The sequence below is a fragment of the Corvus brachyrhynchos genome, unplaced genomic scaffold, assembly GCF_000691975.1.
Source record: "Corvus brachyrhynchos isolate BGI_N302 unplaced genomic scaffold, ASM69197v1 scaffold309, whole genome shotgun sequence".
Taxonomy (NCBI): domain Eukaryota; kingdom Metazoa; phylum Chordata; class Aves; order Passeriformes; family Corvidae; genus Corvus; species Corvus brachyrhynchos.
In genome coordinates, this window is record NW_008240227.1 from 1,765,726 (window position 1) to 1,786,984 (window position 21,259).

Below are 21,259 nucleotides of genomic sequence, written 5' to 3' on the forward strand. Positions count from 1 at the left end.
GCAGTGAATATCCCAGAGGCTTCCAGCTCGTATCTTCCTCCTTAGTGCTTAGCCAGGGGATGATCAGTACAAGGCAATGAGCTTGTGGCTGATACTAAATTGTCCTTTGAGCTCACTGATCACTGAATATTTATTGTTCTTTTTCTAACTTGTAGATACAGCACTGGTGCAAGGTGCCAGTTTAATAGAAAGCCTGCAGAGCAGGAGAGTTGCAAAGGAAGGGACAGATCAATTTGTTGCTTGTCCATCCAGCCCATGGCTGCCCAGCTCAGTGTGTCACTAGGGCATGGGGAGCTGCTAGCATTCATAGCCCAGTCAGGCAGCCCAAATGCTGTTATTTACTTATGTTACCTGCACTTCTGTATTGCTGCAAAGGTCATCTGGCTTTTGGCAGAGTGTCCCCAGGGAACTGACAGTCTGGTGTGTTGCCAATATTGCAGTGTCTTCAGCAATTTCTGTGAGCACAGATTTTTCAGTTTCATTAACATAGCAAGAGGATCCTTAGTTTGTGTAAAGAGGAAAAAAGGAAAAAAATCCCAAACCAAAATCCCCACCATACCTAATGCATTTAATTATTTATTTAAACAGATAACTTGGACATCAGCCCATTGCAGCAGAGCAGGAGATATGCAACCTGCAGAGGTCCAACAGGAGTCTATAGTCAGTTATCTCCCACTCAGCCACATAGCTGCACAGATCTATGACCTGTGGACTGGAATCAAATGGGGAGAGCAAGTTTACTTTGCTGAACCTGATGCTCTAAAGGTACCTTGTCTTGCATTACATCTAATTAAGATTGCACTTCTTTCTCTTAGAAAACATCCCAATGAGACAATATGATATTTGAAAAGTTGTAGAGGATGAAGAATGAGAGTCCATTATTGTAAGAGTTATGGAAAAATAAAGTTCATTATATTTGTGATCCAGTGCTCTAGATTCCAATTAAAATATATAATTCATATCTGTAAGGTTCTTTTAAGGCAAAAAAAAATATAAGCAGTTTTTGGAGGAAAGGGATGCAGGAGGAACTAAACCATGTGTGTTTTTCCTCCTTGTGTACATACCTCCCCTGAAGTGTCAGACCTGACACATGTTAGTGCATATGGCTGACTCAAGTGGGCTTAGCAGCCCTTCTGTGTATCTTACATATTTAGTGATATTCTACATCACTAAAGATGCAGGTTTTACTTCACCAAACTTCTTTATCTCTGCTGTGTGCCTTTTGTTGAAATTATTTTATGATTATTACAGGGCAGCTTGATTAACACACTGAAAGAAGTGCAGCCAACATCTCACATGGGAGTTCCCCGAGTATGGGAGAAAATCATGGAGAAATTAAAGGATGCTTCTGCTCAGTCAGGATTTATGAAGAAGAAAATGCTGTCATGGGCTATGTCTCTTAGCTTAGAGACGAACCTGAACAGCTCAAGCAGGTATGTAGTACAATGAGTGAGATTTCCAGCAACCTGGAAGTAGCAATTTGCTACTGTAATAAGCTGTGAAGCCTCAGTGAGACTCTTTGTATAAGTGGGTAAAGTTTGGCTTGGCGACATAGCAAATATAGTGCAAGGGGGAGGGGGTAGTTGTCAATTATTATTGATGTCACTTATTTCACAATGAAGTGTAAAAATTTCTTATGCAGAATGGTATTCCAAAAGATCATTCCATGATACTGCTTTGCTTGTCTGATCATTCAGCTTCTCAGATAGATCTTGCAAATTTCAGATTTCAATGATGTAAGTTCTCAAAGTCACATTTAACTGATAAAAAATCAGGAATACAAGAGCCATGTTGTATGCAATATGTTTTTATAGATTCTTTATTATTTGTTGAATTCAGATACCTCAAGAGTTGGAGATAGGAAAGCTGGAGAAATGAAAGAAACTGAATAAATGAAGAAAGGATGAATGTATCACCTTACTTATGTTCAAACTTCTGTCAACACCCAAAACCAAATGACAAATACATCTCTAAGCAAAATCTGTGCCTGATTTTGTTTTGAAAACTTCCTAGGTTGCTCTGACTTACTTGTGTATTTTGTACTCAGCAGTGATCTAAAGCAGCTCTGGACAAGATTAGCAGACTACTTAGTGCTTGCAAAAATACGCAATGCACTGGGGTTTTCTTCCTGTCAGAAGCACTTTTCTGGTGCTGCTCCTCTCAATACAGAAACACTGTATTTCTTCCTGGGTCTGAACATCACCCTGTATGAGGCCTATGGGATGAGTGAGACCACAGGCCCACATTGCCTGTCTGGGCCTTATATTTACAGGCAGCACAGGTAATTTTGCTCTTTTTTATTGCTATTTTTTTAATATGATCTGTTCCATTTTATCTATGAAAAGAGTATTTACTAAGGTCAGCAAAGATATTACAACTTATTTTATTTCTCTGAGTGCACTGCCACTCTGTTGTGACTTTGGGAGTCAGAATAATTTCCAGGTCAGAATTTGAACACGTTGACTCTGTAGCACACCATGCCAGGAGCACTGAAACTGAGCTACAACATTCTAGGCAAACACGGTGACTACATCTGACATATACCCTAGCCCTGGCCCAGGGGAGGAATGCAAGACCTCAAAGACAACAGTAGTTTTATGCCTGAAGATACAGGGGGGAAACAAGCAGCAAGCAGAGGGCAAGACAGACTGCCAGAAAGTACTCAGACACCCTGACAAATCTGCCCTAGTGAGCGAATATTCCATAGCTGTGGGACCGCTACAGCACAGTGATATTTGCAGTCACGGATACTTTGACAGTTTCAGGGATCTGGCTCGTTGGCCAACTTATCAGTATTATGTTTGATGTTTCTGTGATCCTGTGGGGTTTTTCTGCTCTTCTCCGGTAGCTGTGGTAAACCAGCACCTGGATGCAGAGTGAAACTGGTGGACAAAGATGCAGAAGGCAATGGAGAAATCTGTTTCTGGGGAAGGACTGTTTTCATGGGTTATTTAAATATGGAAGACAGAACAAAAGAAGCCTTTGATGAGGAGGGGTGGCTGCATTCTGGAGATTTAGGAAAGCTAGACAAGGATGGCTTTCTCTATGTCACTGGAAGAATTAAAGGTAATAGGCAAAATCTTGCTGTATGTTTACGGTAAATGTTCAGCACTATTCAGTCATGTCTCAGATGTGGTCCATCTAAATGAAGTGTCTTTCCTCTAATGCCAGCAGTATTGCCCTAACAGAAAGGTAAAATAAACTTTCCTATGAGAAAACCACAGCGTGCTCTGTGTTCAGGGAAGGTTTCCCTCTAGTCTGCAATAGATGGAGATGATTCAGTTCCTACAATGAGGCCTTTTATCTCCCAGACCGTTACTCAGTATCAATTACAATTAGCAGTATAAACTACTAACACAGGTTTAATGTGTCTTGTTTGATTTGAATGATACCATTAAGCTGTCCAGTCTCCCTCTGAATCTTGTCAAATTGTCTTAATTGCACTTTAGAATGTTTAGACAGTAAGGAGAGGCATCCTCTGTTATACAGACATTGTTGCTGTAGGTCAGAGGTAGGTTCCTCTGGTGCCTTAGGTGAAGTGTTTGCAGAGACCAGAGCTGAAGCTTGAGAGCAGAAGGGAAAGCTAAAGCTAAAGCCGTGAACTTAGGTGTTATTACAGGACATTGGGTAAAGTCTCACAAGACTGAGACTGGTCACTTGTTTACTTGGAGGCTTTTTTCATGATAGTTATTCAGACAGTGGGATTGGTCACAGGCAAGATGTAACTGAGGAAGATTTAAGAACTGAGTAAATATCTTAGAACGTAAGACGAATTACTAGGGAGATAACACAGAGGAGTGAATTTGTCACAGGTGGCATCATGTCCTGCTGGGAGTCAGGACTGAAGTTGGTACTATTAATAGCCTGCACCAAATGCAGCTGTCTTGCTTTTAACTTGTTTTCTTGTCTGATTCATTTTCCTTTAGTACAGCAGTAACAACCCCTTGTCTCAATCCATCTGAACATTTGTGTTTCTCTTATATCTGTCTTGATTGCTGAACTAATAGGAATTACCCTAAATTACAGGAAAGGTAGACAATCTGAGATAAAATGACCATATGTCCAATATCATTGAAGTTTTAAATTCAAGTCCAAATAAGGACAATGAAAAACTAAGGGCCAGAGAGATTGGTAGAGGATCTGAGACAAAGACAGGACTATTGCAAAAGGAGGGTGGAATGAAAGGGAAAGTTAGACCTAGGAAAGTATGTCTGTGTTATTTGTTGAAGCATGTTCTGAAATGCTGCAAAGACAATTATTTAAGGACAATGAGAAGTCACCAATGCAACAAAAGCAAAGAACTGGAATTTACTTAGAGAATACTCAAGTTTGTAATAATTTCATTGAATATATGTATTACACTTCAGAACAAATGTTGCTTTTATGGAGGCTTCCTGCAGTATTAACTTATTTTTGTCTGACCCCTCTTGGTAGATTTAAGAATTGGTTTTACTCATGATGTTAACAATGAACTTGCTTTTTGGTGAGATAGCAACAATAGAATAGAGGGTGAATCCTTTGCTAATTTGGAAGAGATGATCTCTCACAGAAAAATTCCAGTTACGTAACAGTCCCTTGAGGTTAACCTGTTACTGGATTATGTAAAAAATACCTGGAGCAGATATACTGAAGGAGATCTGAGAACTTGAGTATGTTTGAAAAATAGTAGCATTTTTATTTTGAAGATAATTAATAGGATTATCTTGGGAAAAAAATCTCTTATTTTTTATGTCAGACTAAGAAAAGCAGGTTGAGCCAGACATTAACCCGATTTTTGGAATTTATTTGGAATTTATTTACCTTTCTTTTTTTGCCTAGATTTGATTATTACAGCTGGAGGTGAAAACGTGCCTCCAATTCCAATCGAAGATGCTGTTAAAAAAGAACTCCCAATTGTTAGTAATGCTATGGTGATTGGAGATAAAAAGAAGTTTTTGTCAATGTTCCTGACCCTAAAGGTAAACCAGTTTTAATATCGCCTTCAGTGAAGTTATACACGTGCACCTAAAAAAAGAAGAATAATTTTGAACCATTTGTAAAAAGACCTAAAATTAGATAGGAGGATGTTTTGTTAGCAGAGGGAAAAAACGTATAGCAACTACAGACCAAATCCTGCTGGGTCTAAACTCAGGGTTACCTGCTCTGCTAACCATCCATGTATTTACTGCTGTTTCTCCTACATATACAATAAGAAGTATTTTCTATTTAAATGCAAATTTTTATATAAGAAATGCTGGAATATTGAGAAGTCTCTGTAACAGAACAACAAAAGCTTTCATGCTTACAGATGAGCAAAACCAATAAATGTTTCTGTTATGGGCAAACCCAGAAACCTTCTAACAGAAACATTTCTTTACAATTTGTTATTTTTATTACACAAGAAGGATGACTGTGGAACAAAATAATTAATAGCCTTGCTGTGGTATAAGCTTCAATTGAGAAATCACTGTTTTCCTAAAACATTTGCGCTTCAGTTCTGTGTACACACCAAGAGAATGCCACTTCAGGTGTTTTTAAGTTGTTTGTCTCTATGACTGATACTCCCTTATATTCAGGTAGAATAGAAATACTAATTTAAGAAGTCTAAGGAACACTTCTATCTCAAGCTGTTCACGTTACACCATAGTAATTCCATTGAATGATGAGCTAAATGCTTCCCTGTAACAATGGAGTCATTTGGAAAATATGGCAGAAATTCAAGGTCAGAGATGGACTCTACTGCGTAATTCATTCACACGTTTTAAGTCTGTTCATGACATCTGCATATAAGCTAAAAATATTTGCATTTGGTAGCCAAGTGGAAAGAAAAGCCCTTTATGATCTGTAGGTATTTCTGCTTTTTAAGGCTTACAGAATGTTTGCGTATTTATCCTGTAAGGGGGAGGGCCTGGTCAGAGAACTTGTTAATGCCTTTTAGGAGTGAGCGTTTGATGATTCACTTCATTTGATATTTTAGAGTGTGGTGGACCCAGATACATCTGATCCCACTGACATTCTCACAGAGCAAGCTAGAGACTTCTGCCAGAGGAGTGGCAGTAAAGCCACAAAAGTGTCCGAGATTGTAGCTACGAGAGACCCAGCAATCTACAGGGCCATCCAGGAGGGAATCAACAGAGTCAACAGCAATGCTACCAACAGGGTTCATTGCATTCAAAAATGGATAGTCCTGCCGAGAGATTTTTCCATTTCTGGGGGAGAACTAGGTAAGACTTACTGATTTATCTTGAGGTACACAAAGTTAAGAGGCTGCTGATCTAAGAATATTCAGTACAGGGAAAGGAAAAATGCTTATGCAGTGTGTGGTAATGAATACAAAAATTGGACTTCTAGCTGTGCACACATTTATGAATCTGTGCTCATTTGCAAGTAGAGCTCATAAATTTCAGATTGCTTTGGGTAATTAATCAATTTTGGTTAATTCCTTGTGCATTATAGTATTAATAACTTCCAGTAATAATACTGAAAGTTTCTCTTTAAAAAAAACCCCAGACACAGCAAGAGAGTGAAAGCCTGGTAATGGAGCACAAAGTACATTACCAGGCTCTTTGAATAAACTGGGAATTGTTTAAAAGCTTTCAAAAACATATTTTATGAAAAAATACTAGCCAGTTACCACGCTCTTATGTGCAGCTCACTTTGAAGTCCTCATGCTTATGTGGAGGCAACCTCACATACCACGCTTGCTTCTCACTTTTAGCATTTATCTGTGCTTAGAGTGGGGCATGTTCTTCCCAACAGGCTCTTCAATAAAAAACTTAGGCTCCAAAGCTCAAACTGAGCAGGAATTTTTGTTCCAATTTCTGGAACTGACTCTCCCTCTTTTAAGGTCCCACAATGAAGCTGAAGCGGCTCACCGTGCTTGAGAAATACCAAAATGAAGTAGACTCCTTCTACGAAGAATAAGAAGTGTTTCCTCCAAGCATTAAGAAAGATCTGTGAGCAAAAGGAAATGCTTTCTAATCAAAAGCGTTAATGAGGATTTATGCTTTGAGTTTGTAGTCTATTGAACCAAACCACTAGAAAGCTGCTGCCAGTTTAGTTGTTCCTGATACTCACCTGATCATTTGTCCTCTTTTTACAGAAGCATCTACAGTATGTCCGTTCTCTAATGCTGCTTTTATTTTATGACCTAAATGACTAAAAAAATCCTTCTGTGTTGTATAAAGCAGATATAACTAATTCCTCTAGACTGAAACATAAAATTTTTATACAGTGCTCTTCCTTTTTTTTTTTTCCTTTTGTTCTACAGGATGTTTCCTGTAGCTCATGATATATTTTGGTAGATAGCAGCACTGCTTAGTGCAACTGCCATACCACTCCAGTGATAATTATTTTAAAAATATATAAAAATCAAAAGGGCTGGGATTTTTTCCCCTCCCAGAGAACAACTTTCTTGTTCACTAATATATTTGAGAACGTGAAGACACTCCTCTCCTATTTTTGTAGTGCCTAGAATTCAGACTTCTGGGAAAACAGCAGTTCGTTTCTTAAGTCCATGTTGGAATAAGCGTTACTACTTCTCCTAAAAACAAATAATCAGAAAAAGCAGGGGAACAGCTCCCTAAGACTGAAAAACACAAAGCAGTAACCACAGGAGCTCTCACATGAAAATGCTACTACAGAAATTTCTTTTAAATGGTTTACAGTGCTTTTCTTTGAGCAGTGTTTGTCAGTGTGTATCTGCATGTTTCAGTATTCGCATTGCACTAATTCTGACAAATGTGGGCTGCATTTCTTCTTACCCATATGCAAAATAAATCACATTATGTGAAGGAAATGCTTGGCACAAAGTTGTCTAAAGGGTGTGCTGTAAGTGATCTTTGGCAGACAGCTCTAGTAGCTCACACACGCAGGCAGGCCACAGCCACTGTTATTGAGACAAAAGAAATTATGCGGAACAGGGTAAGGTTTCCATAAAAGTTACATTACCAGTCTCACACATCTTACAGACTTAAAATTTGTTGCAAGTACCAATAATCAGCTCAACACAAAAGACAAAGCAGCAGCCTAGGATTATAAAAACAAAACAAGCAATAGGACTTTGAAAAGTTTATTCTTCCCCATTTTGTGCGCAATGGTAATTCAGAATTTCTTTAACAATATTAATCTGAAGGAAACAAGGAAGCAGCAGCTTGTAAAACATGGAAAGAAATGTTGCCCTATTCACCAAAAGCAGAGTGTGGGAGAAATAAAGCTCCTCCAGCATGTTGTTAGACTGTATAAAAAAGCTGGGGTGCTTACTTTAGAGTGACGCGAGAAGTCGTTACTCCAAAGTTGTTTCACTTCTGAAACAGCCAGCCCAAAACAGTCTTAATAGATATTACTCCACTTAGTTACTGTCTATGAATAGAACTAAGCTGTAAGAAGCCTGCTCCTGGCAGTAGGGATAATCCTGTGCTATACTAACGAGTTTGAAAATATATCTTTTCTTGTCAGGTGCAGGAATGGAAGCAATACCTTGATACCTACAGATCAGAGCAACTCGAGTGATGATCTGCATCTGATGGGGAGGGGAGGGCAAAGAGTTGCTTTTGCACCCATTAAGCTTAGTAAGCAAGGAGAAAATAGATTCAGATCCCCTTGAATAGGGATGAAATGTATTTCTGGAACACAGGCACCAGAGCCAAACCGCTGATCTGTCTTAATCCATTTAGGACTAGTCCCTTAGATTCAGAGTTTCTAGAATAAAATTACTAGTCAATACAGGAAGACACGCTCAACAGACTGTGCAGAAAACTACAACACAAAAAGCATTCTAGCAGAAGTCATGAAATATTTAGTATAAATTTGCAAAGTTAATACTTTCCCCTCACATGGGGGGGGAATTTTGCAGAATGTAATTCCCCCTCACATGGGGGGGGAATGGCAGAAGTAATTTTGTATAGTTTGCCCTCATTAGAACTCTATTGTAAAGTGTGTTTCAGAGAGGAAAACTGGTAAGAATTATTTTGGTATATAGATTTGAAAAATAACTTCACTTTAGCATTAATTCTCACCCCTTGTTAATGGTTGTAGGTTTTTTAACATACAGAAATAGAGTAAATCTCTAGAATTTTGTATTTCTTAATTCATGCCTTTGGTGGGCAGGGCTGTATTTCATGAATCACCAGAGTATCTAAAATGGTTTTCTCGTTGCTTCTAACACAAAATTGCTATTTTAAGTTATTTTATACCCGTCTCTGTTTATGAAGATCGTCTTGTGCTACTCTTAGGCTGAAAACCTATCTTTTCAAACATTAAGGTGCTTTTATATTTCACTAATTCTGTTACTGGTTTGTTTGCATAATTTTTCTATTTGGAAAGTAAAACCCTCTAATTGAAATAAAAAAGATTAGACAGTTACAGTGCCAATAAAAGAATTCACTTACATAAAAATGTTCACCAGATAGAAAAAAAATAAATAAGACAAAGCACTTGGAAAAGTCCACCGAAAGCAGGCACAAGCATCATTTGTAGCCATTTGGACTAGATTTATTAATGGAGAGGCCTCAGCTAAAAAGTTTGCTCTCAAGAGATAAGCAAACTATATGCATGTAGATATCAGGTTACATATATTGTACTCTGTGTGATGTGTCCTTCCAGAGTTATCAGCAGGAGTATGAAGGAAGTTTAGTCTTTGTCCCGTACTCGGCGGCAGATCTCCTCTGTGAATTCTGAACACTTGGCATTGCCTCCCAAGTCTTTTGTCAAGACCTGAAAGAAAGAAAGAAAGAAAAAATAATATTACTGAATTGTATTATGGGGCCAGTCTTGTCTCTGAACAGTTCTAGATGATCTCGTGGTATGTTGTGTATGGATAGTAAATAAGGTGAGCAAGAATACATCAAGTTTGAGTTCTGCATCCCATACAGACTTCATCAATAAGGACTGTGCAGGTAGAGAAGACCTGAGTATACATGAAGTACTTCTAATGTTATCAGATTTGAACATGATTTGAACATGATTTTATCTTAACTACAGGAAGAACGTGTGTGGTCAAAGCTCTACAAAGTCCTTTAATGGTGTAATTAATGGTTAAGTATTTACATCTTCAGTAAGAAGTTTGTCCTTCGGAGGTAAAATTCATATATGAAGGCTCAGCACAAGGACAACTAATGAGAGTCATTCAGAAAGATTGGGTCTTTTTTAAAAGAAACCCACACAGAACAAGCACACATAACTCTTAATGCTACATGTTAACAATTCTCAAAGTTTGCTTAGTTTAGTTAATAGATAGAAAATGTAGAGTTAAAAGTCTCTGTCATCAAGTACAACTGTCTGGCATCATGAAGACAGTAAAATAAAAATTAAAAAGTGGGCAACATTGCTTGTGCAACCTATCTAGATTAAAGCACTCTAGGAGATAATTAAAATCATTAGTTTCCCCACCTACATGGCACTCACACAGATCTTAATTACTGCTTATGGGGAAGGGAGGAATAGCAAGCGATCAAGGTCACTATTTTAGGATCTTGTAATTTAAATTGCATTATGGGGTATTTTCAATTAAAAAGATTCTCTCCATTGTGAGCATATGACATTATAAGTAACTAGTAAACAAGTAGCCATGTCACAAAACTTGCACCGTTATCTTCCAAGGAACTACTGACCTGCAGATGGAGGATTTCATTTCCAGAGCAGTAAATGGGAACTTTACTGGAGCACCTCTTTATTCAGTTGTAAGTTTAGATTTTAACTGGCCCCTATACACAGCAAGATAGCTGCAAACTTACAAAATGATAACAACTTTTGGTTTCAGCGTTCTTGTTACTTTTAATTACAAAGCAGCCTCTCATGGTCCTGCCTAACATAACTGAAACAGCATGACTGGCTGCTAATCCTCTTTAACTGCAATCTTCAGGATCTTTCCAACTATGTTTTCAAGAGATGGACATCAATGTAGAGGAGTGAACCAATAATGGTAAGACCACAAATTTGTCAAATTACAGAGCATAAGCCCCCCTCCCTCCAATATCCCATTTGAGTAATGAATCTGAAGACACTCACTTCCAAAAGGAAACATATATAATCTTAAGAGAAAAAGTTAATACTGGATAAAAACTGTTCTTTTGTAGTCAAAAAAGAGTGAAAGCAGTTAAGAATTAAAAAAAGAAGATAATTGAGCTGAAAAAACAGAAACAGAAGTATTACAGTCAGGACTGAAATGCTATGAGCAAAGTGGATGATTTAGCTTGTGAAAGGCAAATGAGTGTCCTTCAGGATCCAGATTTCATTATATATGCTTTGTATGTTTTATAAACTTCATAAGTTACTTAAAACTCTCATTCCCTTCCTGAAAAACAGCCATCCAGTTCACTATTTTGGAGTTCATAAAGCTGTGGAAATGTAAGATGAGCATTGCTGAGACAAAAGGAATGCTACAGCCTATCCCCTTATTACTGAGCTGGGCAGATTTAATATCATCAAAGATAATATAATTACTATCAGAGAAGGACAGTGACACTGCTCATGCAACAGGCCAGCTCAGCAGGCCATCCCTCGCTCTGGTGTGACTCTTCCAAGTTAATTCTTGCGTTGATACAATGATTTTAATTCACTGCGTTTCTTTGCACACCCTCATGTTACCTTTCCATCTTTAATTGTATCGAAGCAAGCTGACTCAATTTTTGTGGCATGTTTGTGTAGTCCCATGTGGCGCAGCATCATCACAGCACTCAGAAGGAGGGCAGTTGGATTTGCCATGTCTTTTCCTGCAATGTCTGGTGCTGTTCCGTGAACCTAGAAATGAGAATTAACCCATCTGTTATAATGTCATTAGGTTGATTAAAATGTCTTAGGCAGTTCAATGTGTGCAAGTAACCTGAGCCATAGGTCTTCATGCAGCAGCATGTTAAAACAGGACTGGCTTTGCTGTGATACAGTCAGTGGAAAGAAGATACCAAGGACCAAAACAATTCAGTTCAAAGACATCAGAAAGGGAAAACTAGATCACTTAATAATTTAAATTGTGCCCCTCAGGTTCTATTTCATGGGGAGTATTTATCTTATGAAAAAGTGGGAAAATAAAGTATCTGTCAAAAAAAGGACATGCGAAAAACCTACGTGTAATATTTACTTTAACCAGTCTCTCAGGCTAAAGCTTGAGCATCTTCCCAGTAAAAAAGAGTTCTACAAAGAACTCTGTTAGATAAATGTCAGCCACATTGTATGGCACGGAAAAGTTTTAGATTCTCAAGTTGAGACAAAGTTATTACTGCTCTGCCTTGTGTAACAAGACTTACCGATTCAAAAATGGCCACTCCATTGGCACCAATGTTTCCACTGGGTGTTACTCCAAGACCCCCAATGAGTCCAGCACACAAATCACTGAAAAAAACCCAACCATCAAATAAAAAACCCCACAAGTTTGTCCATATACAGTTGCCTCTCTGCAAGGTATAAAAATATTTTAATCAATTGCAACTAAATTTATACACCTGCACAGTCTGAGAATAATATGGAGAAAGAACAGATGCTGTTGGCCACCTGTACCCCATCAGAACATTGGAAAATTCTTAGAACTACTAGCAGAAGACAATGTAATAAAGGAAAATTAAAAGGAAATTCCAAATACTAGAATAAACCTGATAAGACATAGGCACAACGAGAAGTACTAGAAGCACAGAATATGTGTAGAAGTCTCAAAAACTAATTGTTATGTACAGTTCTCTGTAACTATACAAAAATCTTACTTCTTCTGAAGGGGTCCAGAACAACTTTTCCTATGTAAAGTCCTTCTAAAAAATGTGGAAGAATTTTGCTCAGGTAGGTAAGTTACTGGTGGTTTTGTAGTGTATTGTGTGCACCTTAAGGAACACTTCCCAAGTGACACTAGACTAGCTTTTTCCCCCTCTCTTTACTCAACAGCCTTCAGGTCACAAATCTGACATTAGCAGATCATCAGATATAAGTAATCTGCATTTGGTTTCCACAAAAATTACCATGGGGAAGGACAAACCAACTGTGCCTATTGTCATCATATTGTCCCCTCAGAGCTGAACACATTGATGAACAAAGCTGGTATATTCAAAACTCTGGTATTTTCACATCCATCCATAATTATTGCCCACAACTTAGCTCATACTAAGCTAAGTTAATCCTTAGTTTAGGACTACCAATGAGAAAAGTTTGGATGACTTTGCAGAATAATATTTTAAGCTAAAATAAACCAATTATCTTAAGTTGCATAGAGCCTGGGGAAAAACTGCATACAGTCTGCATTTGTCACTCTAGGTATTTAATGCTTAAAGAGATTGTCTTCTGCCTATTCAGACCTATACAGTCTAAGGAACCTGCTTGGCATTTTGTTCATACTTCTAGACCAACAGGTGAGACCTCATCCAGTGGTGACAGTGCCCTCTTGAAGAACAGAATCAAATTTGTTGAAAAGTTTTAGAATGATGAAATTTTTTACGGAATTTCTATGAGAACTTTAAAATGGGTGATAATGAACTCAGTGAAATGGTATTGATGATGAGACTCCTCTGATTTCACCTCTTTCAGTTAACCATGTATGAGCTGCTATGAGGGCCCTGTTCACTCCTTTACCAATTCTTAAAGCAAGAAACATCAGTTAGAATCTGATTTTTCTTGGAGTGGATAGACAGCCTTATCACAGAGAGAGTGCTGTTTTAAAAGAAGCTTAAGAACCATTTCTTCTTATACATAAGTTACCTTTAAATTTATTATCTGTACAAAACCAGGAGATGGATTCTAAGAAGTAAATAGTTGAACATTTAAATAAAAATTCCGATTCAGGCTCTTTTCTCAATCTCTCCTTAGAGATGTGAGGAGAAACTACGTTACATTTTACACATATGAGTTTGCATCAAAACACTTCATTTTACAAGTGTTTAATGGAATTTACACTCTACCTAATAATTTTACAGAATAGAAAATGCGTGTTGATGGGTTTTGCCTTCAAGACATAAAGTACCTCTAGTATTAATGTTATTCAAATATAAAATTTAATTTGAAGGTAAGGAAAAGTAATACATAAACCAAGAGCTAGCAGAATATTACGAGGCCACATATTTAATTCTTCAGTGACTATGCAGACTCATTTAACTGGATGATGAGCTCCCTGTGTTCATCATAGTCCCACAGTCGCCCTACACAATCTATTTTAGTGCTGAGGATGAGAAAGTTTTTCTCTAATATCTAACCAGGAATTCATTCTCTATTACAATGTAAGCCATTATATTCTTCACACATTTGGAGAAATTTCTCTTCTGCCCCATCTGAACAATATTCATAGCCTCCATAGGCAGAAACAGATTTTTTTCAATAATAAGTACATTATCATTATATAGCCCCTCCCATCAGTATATTAATAATTGAAGCGTAATAATGCCATCCTTTCTGCCCAGTTAGTGTCTGATTTATGCAGTTTTAAAAAGTCTGAATGCATAAGATGATCACCCATCTGGCTTGCATATGACCTCAGTGATTGTTGGGAAAGTATTAGTATTTTATATGTTGGGAGTTTAAATGAAAATCTCCATACCTGAGGATGTCACCGTACAAGTTTGGCATAACAAGCACATCAAATTGAGATGGATCTTGAACCATCTAGAAGGAAGTATATTTTCATTAAGGTTAAGAATTTAAATTAAAAAAACCCCCACAACTAAAACATGTAAATACTCACATTCAGACATACAGTATCCAGATACATTTCATTAAATTTAATATCTTTACAGTTTTCTGCTGCCTCTCTGCATTTTCTTAAGAAAAGCCCATCAGACATTCTCCTGCAATTAGATAAGCAAGAGAATATTGCAGTTATTGTAAGGAAGCAGTACCAAAGATAAAACTGCATGCAACAGAGGTTTAATTAGAGTTCAGAAACTTAATTGTGACCATTTATCCCTCTTAAAATATTTCTGTATCAGTGGTTTAACAGGCATACAATAATTCTCAGAATGACTTCTATTCATTTATGAGAGGTTTACTGAATTTGTGAAGGTGGTGTCACATAGGATCACACATGTTAGGACTCAGTTCATATAAAGTGGTATGGAAACTGCAAAAGACACCAGCCACTTTCATCCTCAGTTTTAAAATTCATTTTCCTTATGTAAAAGCTTCTAAAATAAGAGCTTTGGAAGGAAGAATTACTACCAACTTGCTAGTAAGAACATTGGTACATAATTATCTCAGCCCTGTCAATACCAGGTCAGTACTGCCCATTCTACTTAGGAGGCATTTACTTGACTTTTTTCCCATTTTACTGACTCCTGGTGCCATCAACAGAAGTTTCACATTTGAGTAAGACTTAAGAAGTTATTTGTAATTAAATGTTTGGGGATTTTTGTTTTGTTTTGTTTTTCTCAAAAGAAGTGTCAACATACATAATATTTGCCTTGTGCACAGCAGTCACGTGGCTTCTCTGATTGTTTCTGGCATATTCAAAAGCAAACTCTGCAATGCGCTTGCTGGCTTCCTCTGTGATCAGCTTGATGCTTTGCACAACCCCATCAACAATCTGAAAGAGAGGAGTTGCATCAACAGTGTAAGTGTAATTCTTCCCATTTGGAACCAAGCAGCAGAATTCTGAGTGAGGCAGAATGCATTTCACAACAAAGGAACTTTTTTATGGGTGCCAAATGTAAAAATCCCACTGAACCCCAGTGAGATAGGCAAAGTTAGCAGTGCTGAAGCAGAAAAGGCAGCAGAAAGGCAGCAGCTGAGGAACCTACCACGTGCTCGATGCCGCTGTACTCGCCCTCGGTGTTCTCGCGGATGGTGACGATGTTCACGTCTGTGTAGGGGGTTTTGTAGCCCTCGATGGACACGCAGGGACGCACGTTGGCATAAAGGTCAAAGGTTCTACGCAGCAGCAGATTCATCGACGGGTGCCCTGCAGCAATTGGAGTCTTCAAAGGCCCTAAAGAAAAAAAAATATACACAAGGATGAACAAGAAGATAAACCCCTCCATGGATCTGAGAGCTGAAACTCTAGGTCAAGTGGGATTCCTACAGAAGATCTCCAAATTCCTGTTTAACCCTTATGCTGGAATACCATGGGAATTCTCCGTGCTGTCAAATACTGCACAGGCACATTAATCAGCTGGTTAAAGGCCAAATTGCAACCCTTACCTGGAAGAGATTTTACAAAATGTTTTCATTAAACACATATAAAGATACTACTCATTATAGGAATATAGTTATTGCATACTATTGTGTACCTTAGAAATGCCTTCTGCAGAGAGTCCAAAGGTTGGTATGTACTCACCTTCAACTACAAAAACTATCAAACTTATGGCTTGGAAATGAAAGACTGTTTCAAGATTACAGACAACTACCTGACAGGCTGTCCCCTATAATTACCCATTTTATTGTGCTACGGATGAAGAACTTTGGCCTTACATCAGACTCATAATAAACACAACAATATTTAATATCTCTGTATTAACTCCTAAAATACCTTTTAATCCCATTTTGTTTTTATCCATGGATTCTTTGGCATCTGGAGGTATCATCCACTTCCCTCCTGGTCCTTGGATAGCCGTAACATTCCTCTCTTCCCACTGAATAGGTGCCTAAACATACACACTCTATGTTAACTTAAACGTAATGGTTTTGCTTCAAGTTTTAACCTTCTTTCCACAAAAAGGCGTGTAAGGAATTTTGTTCAGGCCTTCCTGGATTTTCTCTGGTGAGTAAGGGTAAGCATGAGATGTTTGAATTAAAGTAATTTTTAAAAAATGTAATTAAGTGAAAATGAAATAGTGTGAGCAGCAAATTATCATAAACTTGAATGCCACCCTAGATGTCATACACACAGAATTTGTTAGAATTGCAACACATGCCCTATTTCTTTCAAGATTTTAGAGCTGTTGAGCTCCTTGTATACAAGATACAACATTTTAAAGCTGTATTCATTGAAAACTCATCATCCCTACTGCCTGAAAGACAGTACATGACATAGATATGTATCTGTTATCAGCACATGCTCCACAATGCTTTCTGAATTTGCATTCACCACAGGAATCTAAGTGGAGACTGCTACCCATTCATTTCATCAGGAATGATCATAAAGGAAAAGATATAACATAATTAAAGAGAACTTCACATTTTCAAATCCAAGTTGGATAGTTGTAATAAAAAGGGAAGATGCCTGGGTGCTGTTAATAATGTGGAACAATTTAACAGGCATCTTGCCTGAAGAGCTGTATTTCCTTTCCAGGAAACTTGACAAGTTCTGGTGAAGTTTCTCAGATAGGTAAGAGAACTGTTCTTGGGTACAGTCAGTTTTCATATCACTGAAGTTAACGTGTTTGGCAGCACAGCAGCTGGATTGCTAAAATGAGCCAGTCCTTTCACACACACTTCTGACCTGCACTGGAAGTCATAATGAATGAAAGAACATCCTCTATCAGTTGCTCAGGATTACTACATCAACAAGATGATCTCACATGACATTGAGTTCATATTTCCAAAAATTAAACACAGCATTTGCTCTCAAGTCTCTACTCTTCTGTCAGCTAACAGTTTCAAGCCCTGCCTTGGTATCACATTCCTGTCTTTTATTAGCTGAAGCTTCAAACTCTTTCTACTGGAAAGAAGTTTTAATAGTTTAAATATGACTTAATCTCTTGGAAGCTAAAGATAAAGCTTTTCTTAATACGCCTAATTAATATTTCTTCTTGCAGTTAAATTTACAATGCTTATAGCAAGACAAATACGACTTACTTTGGCAGCATCAAAGATCTTCATGACAGCAGCAGAAATCTCAGGTCCTATGCCATCTCCTGGGATTAAAGTTACTGTTTGTACCTAGATGAAGAAATATCAGTAGTACAACAAATGAATGTTTGTTTTCTACATAGAAAACATTTTCATGTGTTGTAGGAACAAAGTAACTATTGGAAAACAAAAAAAAATTTCCTTTTCCAAATATTCACTATGAAGAACAGCATCCTGGACAGAAGTGAGAAGGACTAGCTTGCTTTCCAAAGGAGTGTGCAAATGTTTTGAGAGAATTGTTTAAAAATTTGCCTACTACCTATTCCTATTTCAAAACAGAGGCTGAATGTGAAAGGCAGATTCCTGCTCAGTACTCCTTGAAATTAATGAACTTAGCATCCTTTCCTCTGGAAATCTGGAGAGAAAGTTCCATTACCTAGTTATGGCTCCGTTCCACATATGTCTACAATATTATCAACATGCCGCATAACACTGGCACATGCTAGAAATGATTACATGTATGAAAAGCTACATTCACCTTAAAAAAAAAGGTCATGCCAAGCTAAACTTCTCAAGTGACCTCCTAAAAATCTCAGACACATTTTTAACAATACCAACTTATTTTCCTCTCATAATGTCCTTGGTCTTGTTTGTTTTATCATCATCAAACAGGTAAAAAAAAATGCACAGCCCAGGCTCAATGAATAGCAGGGGAAGAATGTATTCTGCTTTGAAGAAAAAAAAAATATGATCACTGCTTTAAGGATATGTGCTCCAGCTCATTTTGTTTTATTTAAAGAGTTCCAACAGTTTTTAAGGGCTCATTATTACCTACAAAAAAAGCAGCTCACGTACATTATTTGAAAAACCCCCAATAGAACCAACTCACAAGGCAGAATTTCAATATATATTGACTGATTTTTTAACTTTTGAGCCAAAGAAATTCACTGTGCACAACAAAAAAACAGAGCTTCAGATAAAAGAATACTGCTGCTGAGCAAGCTGTCACTGACAGAATGCCTCCAGAGTAGTTTTGTGCTGTCTGACAGCACTGCAGGGCTCCACCTGAGTGTGAAACAGTTGTGTTATAAACAGAACCAGGGGTGCCTCACCTTCTGATTTTTATACTGTATAAGTGACCCTTCAGTTTCTTTTCCAACTGTTGTACCTGCTGTTCTACAAAACTTAAAATTGAAAAGCCACGGTTCCTCTTTAAGATTAAGTCCTGCTTAGGGGTGCTGAGCCCTGCTTCTGCCCTCATTGAAAAGAAGGCCCATGGGCACTTCAAACACATACACATAAAGAAGGTAAAACATCTACAGGGAAATACACAATCAATGTCTAAGATAGTTTAAAGAGGACCTTGAAAAGGCAGAATTTTAGATGCAAGGAATTCTACAAGCAGCAGTAAAGTAAATCTAGTGCTTAGAGGGAAGTCTGCAAAAGAAAGAAAATGAGAAGGTTCTCAACAATTTTTCTACTTTGCCCAATATTTGCCCATTCCCAGATGAGTTTCAGAAGACTGACTTATGTCCATATTTTGTGAAAACTTTCCATGCCACTTCTATCTTTTGCTAGAGCCTTTTGTATTCCCACATTGATATGCAATTGCCAATGACAGTGATTAACTGATATAAATCCAGGATGGCATTAAGAGCATGCATGTTCACTTGTTTGGCCCTTATTTTTTGGGAACATAAGAATAACAACAGTGATCTTATAAATTTCCAAACCCGTTTATTGAGAAACTTCTTAAAAGAAAAAAATGGGACTATTATACTCACAGCATTACCAAAACTTCTGGTCACCTTTTTTTGGTTTTTGAAAGCACCTAGCAATCGAGAAACCTGCAAAAGTACAAACCAAAAAGATCCTGTTTTACTGCACAAATGGGATTTTAAAAGTTTAACAATGTTGCAACAAATCTGCCTTTTAAAGTCATACTGCTTTAAATCTCCTATCTCAAACTAGTATAAAAGTCCAAGTGAAACCAGAGTACCCAGTGCTTTGCCAAGTTGCAGTGCAGCATTGCCTCGTGGGTATTCTTAGCACAAGGTGAGCCTGGGACAGCCACACTTTGCCCTGCGCCTCGTTCCCCTCCTGCCTGGGGGTCACTGCACCCTACCTGAAGTCCTCACACACAACATGTTGGAAGCCAGGCTGCAGGAACTCTAACTAAATACATGATACACTACAGATGAAGATTTGTGGAAAGCAAAGTGAAAAATTAAATGCTTTGTTGGTAGCAGTTGGGTGGACAGTATCTTTACACATTTTAGGTAATGTGTCCAAAACTACATTAGTGTCACTTCTTCCATTCAAACTGTGGTGGATTTTATTCTTCTACCTTTTATATCTGTAGGTGTTGTACTGTTGCCTTCTGCTTGCCTGACGGTTTTTTAAAAGTGGAACTGAAATGCACATTAAAGACGAAATTCACCATAGCAACAAGTTTACACAGCATAGTCAAAGAATTACATTTTCTGAGTATTCTGAACTGGCATTAAGCTTCAAAACTGGGATGTTATTTAAGCCTGGGCTCTTGCCCAACTGAGCACCATGGACAAAATCCCTAATCTGCAGAAAAATCACAGCCTCCCAATCTTACCCTCCTCTCTAGGAATATTGATGCCTCTGTGACTTAAGAGCCAGAAGACTTCTAACTGCAGAGACTTACACTACTTCAATTCTGCCATACTCACATATGCAGGCTGTCTGCAGCTATCAGGCTAGAAATGACTTTGACAATTTGTATTCCTCTCCTGTCCCACTTGTATTTGTTATTTCTTATGTTTACTGATGGGTATGGTGTATGGCAAAAGGAACAAACTATGTTGGCACCAACAGAAACAACTAGAAACAATATAATTCTCATGTATATTGTAATGAACGCTGGGGGAGGAGTAATCTAAGATAGATCTATTTTTACTTGTAGCCCCACATGAGATGTACAAGGTCACTGCAACAGGCAAGCAGTGTTTACCAAAGCAAGCCATATGGTTGAGGATAAAGGCAGAGCAATCAAACGGAAACGTGAAGTGGACTGTAGAGTGCAAGTGTTCTCATGGTACAGTTCCTGCATACAGAATCAGGATTCACATTTCAGGGTAACCCTGGAAAGGGCACAGTCTGTCTTGTCAGAAATCATGGGCCTAGTACGTTATACAGTTCAACACTGGTAACACCAACGAAGAATCCACCTAAGGAAAACTGATCCATTCTGACCTTAAAGTCATGTGTTGTGATTAGCTCTTGACAGTTCTTCCTTTTTTAGCAGATAGGCTAAATGGGGCGGCCTCAATGACTTTGCCTCTAGCAGGCTGTTATTTAAAGGTGCAAAAGAAATTTCATTTACTCAAAGCAAAAAGCTGCATCTCCGTGACAACCCCGGGATAAGGCCTGCATTTCCGAATGGTTCAAGAGCAGTAAATCCCAGAGGACAGGTGTGGGGGCTAGAAAGCCGCCAGCCAGAGCCCGGTAGCAGTTCTTCCCATCCGGATCTGCAGTGCCTAGTACCGCGGGAATGGCGTTTCCAGGCTGCTTTGTCTGTCAGCCGCGCATCGGGAGCTGCCCGCAGCCGCGGTGGTCC

General features: G+C 38.1%; 2 protein-coding genes across 2 annotated transcripts in view; one reads left to right on the plus strand and one right to left on the minus strand.

Annotated features, from left to right (window-relative positions):
- ACSBG1 (acyl-CoA synthetase bubblegum family member 1) overlaps positions 1–7,777 on the plus strand; it is a 33,446-nt gene extending 25,669 nt beyond the window's left edge. The window contains exons 8-14 of the mRNA XM_017745193.1: positions 589–765; positions 1,252–1,433; positions 2,048–2,281; positions 2,849–3,066; positions 4,819–4,958; positions 5,957–6,203; positions 6,827–7,777. Coding sequence (XP_017600682.1) covers positions 589–765; positions 1,252–1,433; positions 2,048–2,281; positions 2,849–3,066; positions 4,819–4,958; positions 5,957–6,203; positions 6,827–6,903 — 1,275 coding nt within the window. The 3' untranslated portion in view covers positions 6,904–7,777. The remainder of the gene's footprint in view (positions 1–588; positions 766–1,251; positions 1,434–2,047; positions 2,282–2,848; positions 3,067–4,818; positions 4,959–5,956; positions 6,204–6,826) is intronic.
- A 257-nt stretch (positions 7,778–8,034) lies between these two features.
- Positions 8,035–19,517, minus strand: IDH3A (isocitrate dehydrogenase 3 (NAD(+)) alpha). The gene is made up of 10 exons (XM_017745194.1): positions 19,455–19,517; positions 17,677–17,760; positions 16,409–16,523; positions 15,681–15,868; positions 15,333–15,466; positions 14,630–14,732; positions 14,486–14,550; positions 12,222–12,306; positions 11,566–11,718; positions 8,035–9,693 (listed from the first exon to the last, which is right to left on the minus strand). Exons 2-10 carry the CDS (start codon positions 17,698–17,700, stop codon positions 9,610–9,612), a joined length of 951 nt encoding a protein of 316 aa, XP_017600683.1. The 5' UTR covers positions 17,701–17,760; positions 19,455–19,517; the 3' UTR covers positions 8,035–9,609.
- Positions 19,518–21,259: the final 1,742 nt, after the last annotated feature.

What these genes read in the sequence shown, in the direction of transcription:
- IDH3A (XM_017745194.1), bottom strand. Translation starts at nt 17,700, where the DNA reads ATGAAGATCTTTGATGCTGCCAAA. An exon ending in GTGCACAAGGCAAATATTAT is followed by an intron (nt 14,733 to 15,332) that starts GTATGTTGACAC and finishes ATCTAATTGCAG; the next exon opens with GAGAATGTCTGATGGGCTTT. An exon ending in TGGATACTGTATGTCTGAAT is followed by an intron (nt 14,551 to 14,629) that starts GTGAGTATTTAC and finishes ACTTCCTTCTAG; the next exon opens with ATGGTTCAAGATCCATCTCA.